A 19,056-nucleotide genomic window follows, 5' to 3' on the forward strand; every position below is an offset into this window, starting at 1 on the left:
GGAATATAAGCTTTACAACAGCAGAAACCCTGTCTTTTTCGTTCACTATTTTATTCCCAGGAACTAGAATTGGCATGTTCTTGATTAATATATGTTGAAAACCATCCTGACTATAATCAATAAGTCATCAAATAACAAATGCTGGCAAGGATGTGGAGAAAAGGAACTCCTGTGCACTGTTGGTAGGATTGCAAATTGGTGCAGCCACTATGATAAACAGTATGGAGATTCCTCAAAAAATTAAAAATAGAACTACCTATGACCCAGAAATTCCACTTCCTAACATTTATCAAAGTGCTCGTCAATAGATGACTAGATAAAGAAGATGTGGCACATATACACAGTGAAATACTATGTGGCTGTTAAAATTATTGAAAACTTACCATTTGTGAGTTAGAGGGTATTATGCTAAGTGAAATAAGTCAGACAGAGAAAGACCATATGATTACACTTATATATAGAATCTAAAAAACAAAATATTGAACAAACAAAACAGAAACAAACTCATAGAGAACAAACTGATAGTTGCTAGATGGGAGGGGAGTAGTTGGGGAGCTGGGTGAAAAAGATGAAGGGATTAAGAAATACAAATTGGCAGTTACAAAGTAATCACAGGGATGTAAATGACAGCATAGGGAACACAGTCAGTAATACTGAAATAACTGTAGGGTGTCAGGTGGGTACCAGACTTATTGGGGGAATCACTTCATAGAAAGTTACATAAATGTCTAACCATTATGCTGTACACCTGAAACTAATATAATATTGAATGTCAACTGTAACTGAAAAAAAATTAAAATAAAAAAATGCCACAATTGAAGTTATTGAGTTCCAATTGGATTAAATCTATTTGTACACACTGCATAAAAACAAAGTACTTGGAAATAATTTTGTTATGAACACCAATGGCTCATTTTGTATTGTGTCTCACACTTTCCATAGGACTTTATACTCTTACAGTTGATCACAGTGGTCTGGTGACATTATTCTTCTATCTTACAGGCGAGGAAACAGACTCAAAGAGGTTAAATGATTTGTCTAAAGTTAGATAGCAAATTAGTATCAGAATTCAGCTCTAGATGTTTAGTTTTCAAATATTCCCACTACCATCTTCTGCTGCAAAGTTAAAACCAAGCTGGAATTGGGTTAGTTCTACAGAAATAAAAGAAATTAAACCTTTCAACTATTTTTCCCACTATAGAAAGGCAAAATAACTACATATATTTATTACTCCTTAAGAATTCTGACCCTGGCTGGTGTGGCTCAGTTGGTTGGAGTGTAGTTCCTCCCATGCACTGAAAGGTCATAGGTTCAATTCTCGGTCAGGGCACATACCCAGGTTGTGGGTTGAATCTCTGGTTGTCCTTGAGCTTTTATTTTTTAAAATTTATCTTTATTGTTGAAACTATTACAGAAGTCCCCCCCCCCCAACCCCACTGACCCCTTCTACTCTGCATCCTCCCCTCCGAGGCCTTCACCATACTATTGTCTGTTCGATCCCCAGTTGGTGTGTCTGCAGGAGGCAACCAATCAATATTTCTCTCTCACATCAATGTTTGCCTCTCTCCCTCTCCCTTCATTTTTCTCTAAAATAAATAAAAATATATCCTTGGGTGAGGATTAAAAAGAAAAAGAATGCTGTACAATGCTTACAATTGTTTAAATTATCCACTGTCTTCTTAGAGAAATACTTTAAGAAATAAAATAAAAGAACATGGCTTTCAGACATCACATTCCTGACATTACCTTTACAGGGTCCCAATAGCCGAATGTGCTAATATATTTATAGGTAAAGCTGAGCAGTTTCTGGGCAAGGCGTGATGATATTGGATAACACTTCTCAAAAATGCTTGCCCGATTTTCCACCAGTGGTTTCAGTTTTTTATTCAATAAATATTGTACAATGTGGATTTTCCGAGCTCCATTAATGACAATTAGTGGTATCAAAGACTTTTCAAATTCATCCTGATGAGAAAAAGCATAAAGCCAAATATTTTTAGTGGGAAGAAGGCTGATAGCGTTCAGTGGCAGACAGACATTGCTGGTGGCTGTCTACACGAGTTGAGAGCACAAATACTTTTCAGCTTCTGTGTGACTGCATGTTGGCAGCTAGAACCTTTGACCCTGTGGCTCCCATGTTGCCCTTATTAAGAAAATAAATTAACTTGTTTTCATAATTCTAAGTAGTGCTGGCAAAAGGAAATATGGCCCTAAAATAGACATTTCTTTAGAAATGTTCAAAAGAAACTAAGGCATAAACCAAATTTCTTTTGTTTCATGCTCAAACGTCACTTTACGAATTATGAAGAATGAAGAAAAATTAATAACCTGTATTCCTTGTAAATAACGTGTATCTGTTTCAAATTTGTCTAACAGGTCACCTCTCAGGCGCTCAATCGCATCAGCTTCCGGTTCTTCTTCTTCCTCGCTCATCACTTCCTCCTCTTTTGGAAATTCTTCCTCAAGGATATTGTCAATATCATCATCATCTTCTGTCTCTTCGTCACTCATTTCTTCATCTTCTCTAGCAAGCTAAGGGAGGAAATAGTCACTTTTACTAAACGTGTGTGAGAAGTGACACCGCTCACTGGAATATTCTGTAATAGCTGGGTTTCAGCTGGTGTGGCATAGCAACATCCATCTCATAACATAGTAAAACTTTAAATGTCTGGCACCCAGAAATGTAATACCTTTAAGACTCTGACACCATAGATCCCATAAAGAAATACATTTGACAAGATATTAAGTGCTATTTTTGTGTATGGTTGTCAGAATGGTATATTTTTGATGGTCTTCAGTAAAAATATTTAATGCGATCCATAGAGTCTAAAGCACTCACTATTTGTGTTAGTTTGGACAAGATCAGTTTCCTCAACTGTAAGATAGGAATAATAAAATGACCCACCTCACGAGGCTGTTGTGGACATTAAAGTTAATACATGTAAAGTCCTTAGGAGAGTGTCTGGCACATAGTAGGCATGCAAATGATAGCTATTATTGCTGTTGTAGCTATGGTTGTTACTTTGCATAAAGCACTGTACTAATAGCCTATCTGAGGAAACAAGATAATACATAAGTGATTATTAAAGAGTGACAGAATATTGATACGAGGTGGTGTTGTATAGGCTTTAAGTGCTATAGTTCAGTTGGCATACTGTTGAGCCTCATAATATTGATCCTTTTGCACTGCCTCCAAACTCTTCTCCAAGAAGCATTCCCTGTCTCAATTAAACACTGCCTCCCAGCTGGAAACCTGAAAGTTATTCTGACTTCTTACACTCCATCTCTGCACACCCGGTTTCCAAGGACTGTCATCTGAAATAATGCTCATCCTTTCTGCTCTCACTCCACTGTTTGCTCTCTCACCTCTTGCCTGCAGTCTTCTGAGTAGCTTGATATTTCCTAGTCTTTCTAACTGATTAGACCAAGCATGTCAAACTCAAAGGCTCACATGGGCCAAATAAACAAGGCTTAAGTTCATGTGGGCCACAAAAAGCAAAAGCTTCAATTTTCATAGAAATGTAGGTTTATTTTGATAGAGACGTGCTGAAAACAAAGAGCTGAAATAAATGAGTAGTTGTTAACATAAAATAATAGAACATTTTAATAAAAATTAGCATTTTTCTTGAACATTAACTTACCAGACACTGAATAACTGCACAAATTAATAAGCATAACGCAAATAAACCTATTTTCTTGTTCTCCGAAAGCGAAATATTTCCTGTTGTGCACAGCAAACAAGTCAGTCCAAGACTAATGACGTGGCAGTCGGCTGCTAAAATATTCGCTGCTAGTATTAGGGGAGAGAAATGGTGCACCTGTGTGTAAGGTGCGTAGGGAAATGAATGCAACACGATTATAGTAATCAGTCATTAGTGAACGTTGTAGTTCGTTATTAATAATTATGTATAACAGGATGTTGTAAAAATTAAGTTACGAAATTTAAAAAAAATATATTTTTATTGATTTCAGAGAAGAAGGGCGAGGGAAAGAGAGAGAGAAACATCAATGATGAGAGAGAATCATTGATCAGCTGCCTCCTGCATGCTACCCACTGGAGAGCGAGTCCACAACCTGGGCATGTGCCCTTGACCGGAATCGAACCTGGGGAGCTGACACTCTATCCACTGAGCAAAACTGGCTAGAGCAATTTACGAAATTTTTATTAAAATTTTAATTTTTTAATTTTTAAGTTTTTATTAAAACATACGGTTATGTTGGCTGGGCTGCAAAAATATTCATTGTGGGCTGCATGCGGCCAGGGAGCTGCGAGTTTGACATGCTGGGTTAGACCCTGGTGCCTTTAAAAGGTGTCTGGAGCTGGGATTTGAACTGTAAGGTGCAGGGAGGAAGATGAGAGGATAAGGGCCCATTCCTGTTCTGTCTACACTCCCTCCTCTCATTACAAAAGGAGCTTGGCAATGGGATAGTGTTTCTCAGTTCTGGTTCTTTTTTTTTTTATTAGAACTTTGAAACCACTTGGTCTCTTGCTACTTTTCTCTTCTTCTTATACTTCAACAATTTTTAATCCTGAGCTTCTATTTTCTACGGATCATTGGAAGTGGGGTGGGATGAGCCCACACTACCAGCTGGGGACATTTTAGTTTCAGATGAACTTGTGCTCACCTGAGTACTTGGGTATGTATCTCTCTATTAACTACTCACATAAGCACAATTATGCTTATGTGCTGCCCGGCTACCTGTCCTGGCTCTGCCTATCTTTCTTCTGCCTGTGACTGCTCTACATTTTATAAATTAGAAGGGACACAGGCACCAGAGAAGGAGCCAGTGGACAGGAAGAGAGACAAGACTACGCAGCGAGGAGTAAGAGCAGAGGGAAAGCCTCTGAGGAGGTGGGAGAGACGCAATGTAAATCTCGAGATGAAGGTTGGCTTATAAAATATTCTTTAGTCACAATTGGAGACTAAAGTTCCACACGAAGGCAACATTTTCCTACGAATTTAATGCCTGCAGTCACCTTGAGACTGAAGCTATTTCTAATGCTAACATGTTTTATTTGCTGCTAAAAAGACAGGCAGTAAAGAGAGGGACCACAGGAGGTTGGATTGCCGGGGGAGGTTGGCTGTGGGAGTGAGCACTGACCACCAGGGGGCAGCTCCTGCATTGAGCGCCTGCCCCCTGGTGGTCAGTGCGCGCCATAGCGACCTGTCGTTCAGTCACTTAGGCAAAATATATCGATTAAGTCTCAGGAGAGTTAACTTACAAAAACCTATTTAATTTATAAGATGGAATAGTGAATCTTAGAATGAAAATATTAAGAAACTTCACATTATAATATTAACAAATGGGAAAGTTATAAATTAAGAAAATTTATAAGATTTATGAATTTATAAAATGTATCCTGGAAACTAATTCTCTTAGGGAAAAGAAAATGTAACTGAAGACTAGCAAAGAAGGTAAGTTAAAGCACCATTAATTAGGGAAACTAGGTATTATTAAATTTTCCCATTTTCTCTTTTTAAAAATAATTTTTATTGATTTCAGAGAGGTAGGGAGAGGGAGAAAGAGACAGAAACATCAATGATGAGAAAATCATTGATTGGCTGCCCATTGCACACCCCACACTGAGATCAAGCCCACAGCCTGGTTCATAGGTCGACACTCAACCACTGAGCCATGCTGGTAGGGCAATTTTCCCATTTTCTAATGAAAAAAACCTAGGCTCAGAGAGATTAAATAATGCTCAATGTTATACAATAGCAACAAAACAACTGTAAGTTTAGTGCCTGCTATGTGTCAGCATTATGTTAGGCACTGGGTAGCCATCAATGAACAAATTCAGAAAGAACTGTAGAGATTATCCCAGTTTAGATCAATTCCATCCCAAAGTCTGTAATCCTTTGGTAATTAATATGCCTGAGGCATCTGAGGTGATTCTTAAGGGGACTACTAAGGACTCCCAAGGGCTAGAGGTAGTTAACTGTAGTTGGTCCCAGGTTAGGATGTCTGTGTGTGTGTGTGTGTTTTAAATATATATTTAAAAATATTTTTATTGATTTCAGAGAGGAAGGGAAAGGGAGAGAGAGATAGAAACATCATTGATAAGAAAGAATCATTGATTGGCTGCCCCTTGCATGCCCCCTATTAGGGAACAGGCCCACAACCCAGGCATGTGCCCTTTACCAGAATTGAACCTGGGACCCTTCAGTCTGCAGGCTGACGTTCTCTATCCACTGAGCCAAACCAGCTAGGGCTTACATATGTTTTTTATTTATTTCAGAGAGGAAGGGAGAGGAAGAGAGAGATAGAAACACTAATGATGCATTGATTGGCTGCCTCTTTCCTATATGTCCCCCAGTGCGGATAGAGCCTACAACCTGGACATGGGCCCTGACCAGGGAATCAACTGTGACCTCCTGGTTCATGGGTGGATGCTCAACCACTGAGCCACACCAGCTGGGCAGGGTGCCTGTCTTTTTTATCCTAAACATTAGCATGACTCATTTGACAGAGTAGAATTTCAGAACATGTTTGTTCAGGGAATGGACATTAGGCCAGAGACTTTGTAAATTCTGTTCAGGGTTGATTGTCCAGTGCTAAAATAGCATCAGGCAGGTGGTAAGTGCTCCATTAAGGTTACTGATGAACTGACTGCATGAATGAAGATCAAAACAAAAGAAGGGGGCTCTTGTTTCTTAGATGGTGCCATAACTTTCTCCGTCTAATAGTTTAAGATCAACTTTTGGTTGTAAATACTTCGGACAAAGAAATAATTCTTCCGCCCCCTCTTCTGCAATGTTTTGACCCACAGTTACAGTTGGATGGTATCAGGAGTCTTCGAGCATGTCCACACCAGGGTGACATATGGTGGCATGTGTAGCCAGCCCTATTTTCTGTTTTTCCTCTTTTGTTGAGTTAAATTTTTATGTAGATGGAAATCAGATTACAGAAGAGTCAGCCTTGAAAAGATGATACAAGAGTGCTTTAAACCAGAAAAAAATGGAAGGAAGCAGAGACTATCTTATTGTTTGCCTTGGTTACCAGGTTTACTTGTAAGTTGACTGTATAATGACCTTTGGGTCCTTTACAGAACTAGCTGGTCTAGTTACACCTCCTCTGAACTAGTTTGGCTGTAGCATTTGGGTCAGCAAGGTCAATTTGGGAATAGCTCCTCTCTAAACAAAAAAATCCATAGTCTTCAAGGTTTATGTTTTTTAAAAAAATCAGCAGATGGAGAGGAGCTGTACTGAGCACGCTGCACAGAACATGACCCAGGGTTCACTTGGCTCTGCCCTGTTGCATCCTTTATCGCAAGATAATCTATATTTTAGTTGCAGCAGCTTCCCAGGCTCCCTGTCTGGACCTCAATCCCAAACTCCAGCCCATCTCCTATGGCATGGCTGGAAGTGAGAAAGCAAAACTAAAACTCCAAAAGAAGCATAGTTTAAAGCAGTGTTATATTTTACATTAGATTACTCAACCATTTCTAGTGGTTTTCTTTCATTTTTTTTTCTGATTTCAAAAATAATAAGAGGTCATTGTAAACAGTCATGGAATAACAAAAGGTATAAAAAAAATAAAAATGAGACTGGCTGGAGTTGCTCAGTGGTTGAGCATCCATCTATGAACCAGGAGGTCACGGTTTGATTCCTGGTCAGGGAACATGCCCGGTTGCAAACTCGATCCTCCATGTGGGGCGTGCAGGAGGCAGCCAACCAATGATTCTCTCATCATTGATGTTTCTCTCTCTCTCCCTCTCCCTCTTTCTCTAAAAATTTAAAATGATATATAATCTCACTACTTGCACATAAACTCTATTTCTTTCAGTACTTTTTAATGCCTCTTTTTATTTTATACTGTTGACACGTACACACAATGGCTGTCCTGCTTTTTAAAAAAAATGTTTTACTTACCTCCTCTTTCCTTCTTTTCTCTTTCTCTGCTATAAGTTCAGCCCTTCTTTTAGCAATCATATCATCCTATAAAAAAACAGACATTAAAAAATTGTAATGAATAATGGAAACTAATGAGCCCACATCAGGCGATCAGAGCCTGCCGGCAAGGGAAAGGGACCGAGAGGTGATTAATGCGCCTCATAGTGACTTGGTTGCGTGGTCGTTCTGCTGTTAGGGTCAATTTGCATATTACCCTTTTATTATATAGGATTATAATATAGGACACAGAAAAAATTTACTCTAAAACTGTTTTACGACTGCAGCGGGAAGGCCGGGGAGGGTTGGGGGGCAGGAGGTAGGGGGGTAAGAGATCAACTAAAGGACTTGTATGCATGCATATAAGCATAACCAATGGACATAAGACACTGGGGGATAGAGGAGGCTGGGGGACTGTCTAGGGCGGGGGGATAAAATGGACACATATGTAATACCCTTTGTATTACTTTAAGCAATAAAAAAAAAAAAGTTTTACGAGATACATACCCTGATTTTTGCCTTCATTTCTTTAATGAGCATTTTCCTTTCTAATTTCTTCTTCTGTTTCAGTTTCCACTTTTCAATTTGGGGAGGCAGGAGCCGATCACAAACATCTTGATCATCAACTTGTATTAAAAAAGCAGCATCTGGGAAAAATCCATGCTCCCCTAGAAGCTGGGCCTCATCAGGATATCGTGGGAAACCCTCTAATATAAAACCTGTGGAACTAGGCATGAATTGCATAATTTATTTTAAATATTACATTATAAATATTAGTTTAAAAATGAAAAAAGTATTGATAAATCTCAATTTCCTATAAGATGTGCAATGAGTAGTCTAAAAAGTAATCTCTCTTAGTTCTTTTAATATTTCTACTTGCATAAACATGATGTGTCTTTTCTCAAATGTATTGAATTAAATTAAAATTATATTTCATTCTTATATTTATAATGTAGATAAGTTCTCTTTAATTATAAATAGTCTTAATATTTGATGAAAATTAAGAGAAAATAAATGCTCTTCCTGGGAGGAATGCCCAGCCTAAGGAACTTGTTACCCTTTATAAAGAGGTAGGTCTGACCAGCTGACCTTTAGTGGGAAGCCACCCTTCAGTAGTTTTTCTTTTAATGATGCTTCCTTTCATGAGACAATTCATACTTCCTTCCCTGGGTCCCCTTGTAACTCATGACAATTATGTATGTATGTACCCTGGCTTATATATATTAAGATGATTATAACCAAATAGGCTTATCAAACTTGTTTAAGTATGATGAAACTTGAAGAATCATGAAAATAACGAGAATGCTAACACATGTTCATTGTGAAGTTAACTATAAAACAATCAGACTTTACCCTAGCTGTTTTGGCTTAGTGGATAGAGCATTGCCCTGCGGACTGAAAGGTCCCAGGTTTGATTCCAGTCAAGAGCACATGCCCGGGTTGCGTACAGGAGGCAGCCGGTTAATGATTCCCTCTCATCATTGATGTTTCTATCTCTCCCTCTCCCTTACTTTCTGAAATCAATAAAAATATATTTAAACACACACACACACACACACACACACACACACACATACACGCACATACACGAAACAAATAATTAGGCTTTGAGAACTTGGCCTTGCTTAATTGAGAAAGTCAATATTGGTACCCTTGTGAATGAAAGTTTATTATGCTTACCTAAAATTTGGTTTGTTTAAATATTTATATTTAGATATGTTTTCTTAATATGAACAGAGCTTTCATTAACATTTGACAGTTTCAGCCCTTAACTGGCATTTAAAATGTTTTCTATTCCACCGAAACCGGTTTGGCTCAGTGGATAGAGCGTCGGCCTGCGGACTGAGAGGTCCCAGGTTCGATTCCGGTCAAGGGCATGTACCTGGGTTGCGGGCATATCCCCAGTAGGGGATGTGCAGGAGGCAGCTGATCGATGTTTCTCTCTCATCGATGTTTCTAGCTCTCTATCTCTCTCCCTTCCTCTCTGTAAAAAATCAATAAAATATATTTAAAAAAATAAATAAAATAAAATGTTTTCTATCCTTAATTAAACGGGCAAATTTCCATAAAAATGGCTACACTCCCAAAGATTTTGATTCAGTTATTTTGGGTTGGGGCCTGGTATCAGTATTTTATAAATAATTTCCCAGCCCTAGCCAGTTTGGCTCAGTGACAGAACGTCGGCCTGGGGACTGAAGGTTCCCAGGTTTGATTCTGGTCAAGGGCACATGCCCGGGTTGCAGGCTCAACTCCCAGTAGGGGGCAAGAGGCAGCCAATGAATGATTCTCATCATTGATGTTTCTATCTCTCCATCCCTCTCCCTTCCTCTTTGAAATCAATAAAAATAAATATATAAAATAATAATATCCCAGATGTTTTTAATGTATAGAATCACTAATTTACATGAGAGTAAAGAAGAACATTTTAAAATTTATGTTGTATTACGTTTTAGAGCAGTGATGGCGAACCTATGACACGCGTGTCAGAGGTGACACGCGAACTCATTTTTTTGGTTGATTTTTCTTTGTTAAATGGCATTTAAATATATAAAATAAATATCAAAAATATAAATCTTTGTTTTACTATGGTTGCAAATATCAGAAAATTTCTATATGTGACACGGCACCGGAGTTAAGTTAGGGGTTTTCAAAATGCTGACACGCCCAGCTCAAAGGTTCGCCATCACTGTTTTAGAGTTTTGAGAATAAGGCAAATAAAAGTCAATCAATGTATAATCCTATATAAATTAAGATACCGTATTGGTTCTTTATGCCACCACTCAGAAAGAATGTTTTCTAGAATTTCGGGAGGCAATGGTTCATTTTCCATTAAATATAATCTGATTGCTTCTTCTTCTTCTGTAAATTGCACTTCTGGAGGCTGAACACAAAAATCAGAAAACAAAACAAATTCAGAACTATATTAATAAACAATACTCTATTACATAGTTGATTAAGATGACACCTGTTTTTCTCAGGACATTTTTTTATATTGTTGCTTTTAAACCTTTTAATATTTATGCTTTTTTCTTTAAACCAATATCTTATATGGTTTTAAATATTAAATTATATCTACTGTAGCTAAGAGGAGCTACTAGCGATTAGCATAACTGATTTTCATACATGACCTCTGGATATCTGTCTCATCACTTTTTGCTAAAACCTTGTTCAATCTATAACTGATTTTTGTCATCTATCTTATAGTTACTAAAAGTAGATCCTGATTGAAGGATGGGCTAGCAGGGAGTCATCTGAAATACAGTCTGTACCTGGATCCAATTACAGTGGGTCCTTTGAGAAGAAAAGGGTCTTGCTATATCGGAAATGGTTAAAAAGTGAGTTAGAATTACAACCCTAGATAGAAACCACCTAGGAGCGCCATACAAACTTTCTTATGAGGCATCATGAGAAATTAATATTTTGAGATTCCTATTGGCACTGGGGCAGATTTTTATGATACATGATGACAAAAACAGAGTCCTGTCTGGTATGGTTCAGTTGGTTGGGCATCGTCCTGCGCTCTGAAAGGTTGCCTGCCGGTTCTATTCCTGGTCAGTGCACAAGCCCAGGCCTCAGGTCAATCCCCAGTGGGGGGTGTGCAAGAGGCAGCTGATTGATGTTTTGCTCTCACATCGATGTTTTTCTCTCTTGTTCCCTCTCCCTTCCTCTCTCTCTCTCTAAAAATATACATATCTATGTATCTATATCTATCTATCTATCTATCTATCTATCTATCTATCTATCTATCTATCTATCTATATCTATGACAAAGCAAAAATACAGAGAACACAATAATAAAAAGCCTTAGAGTCTAGTTCAGATATATCAAATAACGTAGCCCCAAATTAATGCTATACAACAGCCTTGTTAGGGAAAGTGTTTCTGGTTTTTCTTGGAGTCATGCGAAACAGTAATTTTGTATTATAGACTTGAGGCCGGGTGCACGAAAATTCGTGCCCTGGGGTGGGTGGGGGTCCCTCACTGCTAATTATAGATTAGCAGTAAGATTTGTATCTAACCTGGGGAGGATGCCTCTTAAATGACTTTTATGGGCTAATATTTTTCTTTTTCTTGGAAACTTTATAGAGTTTTATACCCCTTATAGCCTACGTTCCAAAAGTAATACCAGCACACACAACTACCTATCTGCGAAGAGAGTTATAATGTTACTACCGGCTTATTTGCATATTCTTTCTCAAGTGTGACATTGGCCTCAGTTGCAAGCTCTTCAAGTTCTTGTTTTGCAAGTTGTTCTTCCTCAGCCTCTTCGTCAAATTCAGGTCCAACTTTCTTTTCAGTTTTGAGCATCATTTTTTCTTGTAGAAATTCTTCAAACTGAATGTGAAAGATGCCCAAGTTTTCTGCTAACTGTCTTCCGCAGATAGTTTTGCCAGAGCCATGGGGACCCAGAAGGCATATTCTTAATGGAGGAGCCTGCCACAGGGGGATGGGTCAGGGAGATGTGGGGTAAGGGAGAATAAAGGAAAGAAAGTTTTGAGTTATTTAAAAAAAAAGAGGCTAATTAACTGCCTTCCCTAAGACTGAATTATCACTTAACTAATTCAGGGCTGTTTTGACATTAGGAGATCAATTGACATGATGCATTACATCAATGGTAGTTTTTAGGGAGCATTAACAATCATAAGACTATTTTGATATCTTGTGCCAAAAGGCATTTAGTAAAATAGAATTAGTTTGGGGTTTTTTTTAAGTTTTAATTTACAACGAATGGAAAGATACATTTTTAGCATGATAAAAAGTCTAACAAATTATATTAAAATGATATGTCAAACCATTATGAGCTCTATAGAAATACAAAAACTTTCTATGATATAACATTAAGAGAAAAATATTATAAATACTATATACACTATATATATATATATAAATATATATAAGTATATATAAATACTATATACACTTCATACTATATATGAAGACTTGTTTAGAGCTGGTGTTACTATGTGTGTGCTTTGTTTTTAAAAATGAATAAAATATTGCCACAATGTGTTCTTTTATTATTGCGTTAAAATATACATAACATAAAACTTACCATTTTGACCATTTTAATTGTAAATTCAGTGGCATTATGTATATTCATAATGTTGTGCACCCATCACCACTATCTCTCTCCAGAACTTTTTTATTAACCCAAAACTGGAACTCTGTACCCATCAAACAGCAACTTCTACTCTCCCCTTTTCCCAGCCTGGGGCAACCACTCTTATTTTCTGTCCCTATAAATTTATTCTAGGTATCTTGTATAAGTCGAATTGTACAGTACTTGTTCTTTTGTGTTTGGCTTTAATACTTTAAAATATTTTTAAATACTTAAATATTTAATTTAAATATTTAAATACTTTAAAATATTTTTATTGATTTCAGAGAGGAAAGGAGAGGAAGAGAGAGATAGAAACATCAATGATGAGAAAGAATCATCGATTGGCTGCCCCCCACACACCCCCTACTGGGGACAGAGCCCACAACCCCAGCATGTGCCCCCACCCATGACCTCCACTTTCATAGGCTGATGCTCAACCACTGAGACAAGCCAGCTGGGCACTTTAATAAAATACTTTTTAAAGAATGTAGAAAATTGTTCCAAAGTGGGAAATAAGTAAGGATAAAAATGTCCCTACAAACTTAGGAAAAGATTGATTGTTCTATAGCTACTTAAACCAGTTTAAAACAGTTTAACCGACAAGGACCACTCACCTTTCGGAACACTCTTTTGCCATCTTTTGAATCAGGGTCGTCCCTGCTCTTGAGAGTCAAGCAATCGGGCATGAATTTGCCCCTATAATCATGCCTCTGGGTGGAACCAGATTAACAGCAGTCTCACCTGAGTAATCACCCTTCCACAGAGGATGTCAACCCATTGAAGGCCACGAACCTCTGAATCCCATACTTGCCCGAATCCTGTCTTATGATCAGCAGACTGCTCTGCTCAGAGAGACTAACCGGTTAAGGAATACAATAAATTCAACAGATTTATAAGCAATAAATTCAGCTGTGTCTTTTTGTTTCAGCTAGAGAGACAGCTATTAAGTACTGGTTTGACACACGGCATTACAGTAGAAATCAAAACTGATCATTATTTTGGGTTATAGTCCAAAAAGTTGTTCTTGGAACTTAGATGTTTTCACTATATTGCTATATCAGATGGGGAACTTCACTACCAAATAAAATGGTGGATATAATAAGTCCCTAAAAAGGTAACAGGAGCAATCATGAGGATAAGAATAATGTAGTTTTCACCTTTAATGGTTCATGGTGAGCCACGTACTCCTGAGGACGCTCCATAAATTTTTCTCTAGCCTCGGGACTTGAAAAGTAGTAGACCTTTTCTCGATATTTAGCTGCTTCCTCTGTGTTGCCTGGTTGTAGGACGAAGTTTTCTTTGAGAACTACTGGACAAAAGTGCTTTGTGTCTCCCAAATGTCTTTTCTTCTCTTTCATTCTGTCTTCATTCTAGAAATATTATTTAACATTTGGAGAATATTTTTAAAAAGTATTTTGATGCAATACTAAAGGGGGAACTTAAAAATGTCTCTTGAATAGTATTTAAACCATAACAATACCTATTTAAAACAATTTGTAAAGGCCAGTTCTTATACTGGCCACTTAATGAATTAATTAAAAAATCAGTTTCTTTTTTTTTAATTTTTATTTTTTTAAATATATTTTATTGATTTTTTACAGAGAGGAAGGGAGAGAGATAGAGAGTTAGAAACATCGATCAGCTGCCTCCAGCACATCTCCTACTGGGGATGTGCCCGCAACCCAGGTACATGCCCTTGACTGGAATCGAACCTGGGACCTTTCAGTCCGCAGGCCGACGCTCTATCCACTGAGCCAAACCAGTTTTGGCAAAAAATCAGTTTCTTATATCCCTCTAAGCTCACATCTCAAGCTTCTTTACTTTTTTTCCCCAAAATATTTTATTGATTTTTTACAAAGAGGTAGGGAGAGGGATAGAGAGTTAGAAACATCGATCAACTGCCTCCTGCACACCCCTTCCTGGGGATGTGCCCACAACCAAGGTACATGCCCTTGATCGGAATCAAACCTGGAACCCTACAGTCTGAAGGCCAATGCTCTATCCATTGAGCCAAACTCGCAAGAGCCAAGCTTCTTTATTTTCATAAAGAACATAAAGTAGCACTGAGAATCAGGATGTCCCCAGCCCTCCACAGACATAGGTATAATGAAAAATCCCAGGTTGTGCTAGGTACAGAATCAGTTTCTAAAATAAAATTAAGAAGTAAAAGCTGAGCCAGGGTCACAAATTCTTACCCATTGAAAATCAGATGGGAGATGCTTCAGGATTTGCTGTTTTCTACTAAGTGAATATGTAATCACGTCAATACATTCAATTAAAAAAGAGAATAATTTGAAAATATTTTATTTCATTACAATTAGAAATATGTAACATATTTTTATTTATGAAAAATAAAGAAACTGTAAAGTTCTTTAAGAATTCTTGCAATTTATTTAAAGCAATGGAAGTACATTAAAGGTAATTTTCTATTATAAAATACATGGTTATTATAAAATTATCCAAAACACATCACAGTGCATAAAGAATAAAAATTTTCTCTTATCCTTTTTTTTTTTTTTTAAATATATTTTATTGATTTTTCACAGAGAGGAAGGGAGAGAGACAGAAAGCCAGAAACATCGATGAGAGAGAAACATCGATCAGCCGCCTCCTGCACATCCCCCACTGGGGACGTGCCCGCAACCCAGGTACATGCCCTTGACCGGAATCGAACCTGGGACCCCCCAGTCCGCAGGCCGACGCTCTATCCACTGAGCCAAACCGGCTTCGGCCTTTCCTTTTCCTTCCAATACTATATTAACACTCGTAATATTTCTTTAAAAAATTTAAGTCATTTATCCCCTCTCTGCCCTCTTACATCTCTATCACCACCGCTGCCTTCACCAAACTATTGTCCAAGTCCATGAGTTCTCTCTTTAAAAAAAAATAATATATATGTATATATATATCTCCCTAGCCAGCTTGGCTCAGTGGATAGAGTGTTGGCTTGCAGACTGAGGGTCCTGGGTTGATTCTGGTCAAGGACACATGCCCGGGTTGTGGGCTCTCTCATCACTGATGTTTCTATCTCTCTCTCCCTTCCTCTATGAAATCAATAAAAATATATTTTAAAAATATATTTTTATTGATTTCAGAGAAATATGAGGAAAAAGATAAGATATTGGGAGGATAGATCCAAGAGACCTAACCAATAATAAGTATTATGGAAGGAGAAAAAAGAAGAGATGGAGGAGAGGCAAGAATTAATTAATTTAAAAAATAAAAATTACTTATATGTCCATCATTTAGCGATAATGGTGGTTATAACCACCATTAATACTTTTAACAGCTTTATGAGGTGTAAATGCCATTAAAACACTGTCCATATTTAAAGTATGCTATTTGATAGTTTTGACATATGTGTTTATCTCTGAAACCATCACCACATATTCATCAAGACCATAATTGTTCATGCCTCTTTTCTAACCCTATTTGCCACCTACCCACCCCACTCCCAGGCAAGCACTGCTGTGTTTTCTCTCACTATAGTTAGTTTACATTTTCTATAATGTTATACAAATGTACTCATACAGTATGTTTTCTCTTTTGTCTGGCTTCTCTTAGCATAATAATTTTGAGATTCATCCAGATTGTTACATGTATCAGCAGTTCTTCTTTTATTTTTTTATTTATTTTTTGCTGTGCACTATTCCAGGTTTAATTATCCCCATCCCTGAGGCTTAGACCCTTTTGAGTAATACCCAGTGGTTAGTGGGAACAGGCATTATTTCTGGCCTTGTTTGAGATCTCAGTACTGGTCCCTCTAATCTCATCAGTTGGTACTTCCTTTGCCCTCTCCTCCTCTCCAATAGTTTTCTAACCGGCAAAGGGCTGACCAGTACTCTGCTCTGCAGGTCTCTGGAGTTCTTCCTGTGTGCACATCTTTTCTTCTGGTCTTTTCCCTGTGAACTCTAACTGCTTTGTGTCCTGGGATTCTCTGCCCTGTCTCCTCCAATAAAGGAGTCTGGAAGTCTCTGCCTAGGTCAGTGATGGCGAACCAATGACACGTGTGGCAGAGGTGACACGCGAACTCATTTTTTTGGTTGATTTTTCTTTGTTAAATGGCATTTAAATATACAAAATAAATATCAAAAATATAAATCTTTGTTTTACTATGGTTGCAAATATCAGAAAATTTCTATATGTGACACGGCACCAGAGTTAAGTTAGGGTTTTTCAAAATGCTGACACGCCGAGCTCAAAAGGTTCGCCATCACTGGCCTAGGTGCTCCTCCCTGGACCATGGCCTGGACAAGGCACATGACCTACAGACAATAAGGTGGGGAAACCGTGGGGTGTCCCTCATTTGTTCCCATCTCTAGGACCACTGTGCTTCACTGAGTCACGCCATGTGTTGAAAACAGTTTCATATATTTTATCTTGTTTCTCCATTGTTTTCAGCTAGAGGGTAACCTGAATGCCCTCTACTCCATCTTCTCCAGAAAGACTGCTGAGATTTTAGTACATATCTTCCCAGAATTTTTCTTATGATGTGTATATCTTTTGCTTCTGTTTGTATAACAACTTTCTTCCTTTTTCTAGACACAGAACCTTTCTCCCTCTTCTCATGGAGGACTGCTTCTTCCGAATTCCAAGGAACTCAAGTGGCCCAGACAATCACAGGAACTCCCCACTTCATAGTCACTGGGTGGGCATGTTACCAAGGCTGGCTCACTCACACACTAAGTCCTCTAGTTACTATGATTAGTCAGGCAACTGACTGAGATGGGAGAAGCAAAGTTCTTTCTTGCTATTTTCCAGGTGGATGGCAGGATAGAGTGTTCTTTTGCCTCCTAGGTCAAAATTTCTAAGAACTCCTGGCAGCCATATTGGCCTTGTTTGAAAAAAGCATCTTTGCAGATGTAATTCAGGATCTCAAGATAATATTTACAATTTATTACCAGGTGGCCCCTAAGTCCCATGACGAGTGTCCTTCTAAAAGAAGGAAAAGATGCAGAGGAGGAGAAGGCCATCATGCACAGGCAGAGGCAGAGAGGGGAGTCAAGCAGCCGTAAGCTATGGGCTATCTGGAGCCACCAGAGGACGGAAGAGGAAAGGAAGGATTGTCCCTAGAGCCTCAGAGGGAGCATTCTGACACCTGGATTTCAGAATTCTCCCTCGAGACCATAAGAGAATTAATTTCTGTTATTTTAAGCCTCCCAGTTTGTGGCACTTTCTTATGGCAGCCTGAGGAAACTACTACAACAGGAAAAACTGATTTGTGTTGTGGTAAATTAGGAAGAGTGGAAGTGAGGCAAGGACACTATTTTCAATGAAGACCGTACCTAAAAATACAAGTTTTGAATATTATAGACAGCTTGGGAATTGTCTGCAGACACAAGAAAGAGACATTCTCTTGCAAAACAAAACAGGATACAGAAGAATGGCAGAAGGACGACTGAAGGAGAAAACCTGAACACAGTACAGGCAGGACAAGCCCACCACCTGTTAGCCACCCTGACTGAAGGGCTCAGCAGTTCCTTAGTGCAAAAGTGCTGAACGTTATCAGAATCACACCACATGACATTTGTTGTTTGACACACATATATTTGGGTTTAACTTAATTACAGCTGTATGATTATCTAACTTATTACATCATTTTGTTTCCTTCATAAAGCCCCAAATTTAAAAAAAAAATCACTTCCTATTTTATATTTGATAGATGCCTGAATTAGGTGGCTATCAATTGAGAATGGTTATCAAAATTCTCGTGACCAGGGAGTAGGCTGGGGCCGCAAATGAGTTGTTCCTGTTTGAAAATACCACTCATTAGTATCATGCAAGCAGCCCCTCAAAGATGCCACTGCTGTATTGTATATAAAGCACCCACTTCTGTTGAACGTACAGAATATTTCTCTCTCTAATATCTATAGCTTTTCCATGGAAAAAAATGGAAAAGGTTTCCCTTCTATTTTTTCATGGGCGTATTTTTTCATACTGTCTAAGCAGCCCTGGCATTTCAGGGATCAAGGGAAGCTGGGGTGGAGGCAAAGTGCGTCGAAAACGTTCAGGTGTAAAACCGAGGAAGCCTGCTTGCTTTCCTGGGGCCCAAGAGCGCCAACT

At 38.2% G+C, this 19,056-nt stretch overlaps 1 protein-coding gene across 1 annotated transcript in view; it reads right to left on the reverse strand.

Moving 5' to 3' along the window:
- AK9 (adenylate kinase 9) overlaps window positions 1-19,056 on the reverse strand; it is a 99,001-nt gene that overhangs the window by 18,359 nt on the left and 61,586 nt on the right. The window contains exons 24-30 of the mRNA XM_081093563.1: window positions 14,151-14,363; window positions 12,066-12,326; window positions 10,649-10,773; window positions 8,400-8,619; window positions 7,875-7,940; window positions 2,329-2,532; window positions 1,747-1,965 (exon numbers count right to left, since the gene is read on the reverse strand). Of these exons, the coding sequence (XP_080949689.1) occupies window positions 1,747-1,965; window positions 2,329-2,532; window positions 7,875-7,940; window positions 8,400-8,619; window positions 10,649-10,773; window positions 12,066-12,326; window positions 14,151-14,363 (1,308 nt within the window). The remainder of the gene's footprint in view (window positions 1-1,746; window positions 1,966-2,328; window positions 2,533-7,874; window positions 7,941-8,399; window positions 8,620-10,648; window positions 10,774-12,065; window positions 12,327-14,150; window positions 14,364-19,056) is intronic.

Source organism: Myotis nattereri (assembly GCF_964212035.1).
Source record: "Myotis nattereri genome assembly, chromosome: 6".
Classification (NCBI taxonomy): Eukaryota; Metazoa; Chordata; class Mammalia; order Chiroptera; family Vespertilionidae; genus Myotis; species Myotis nattereri.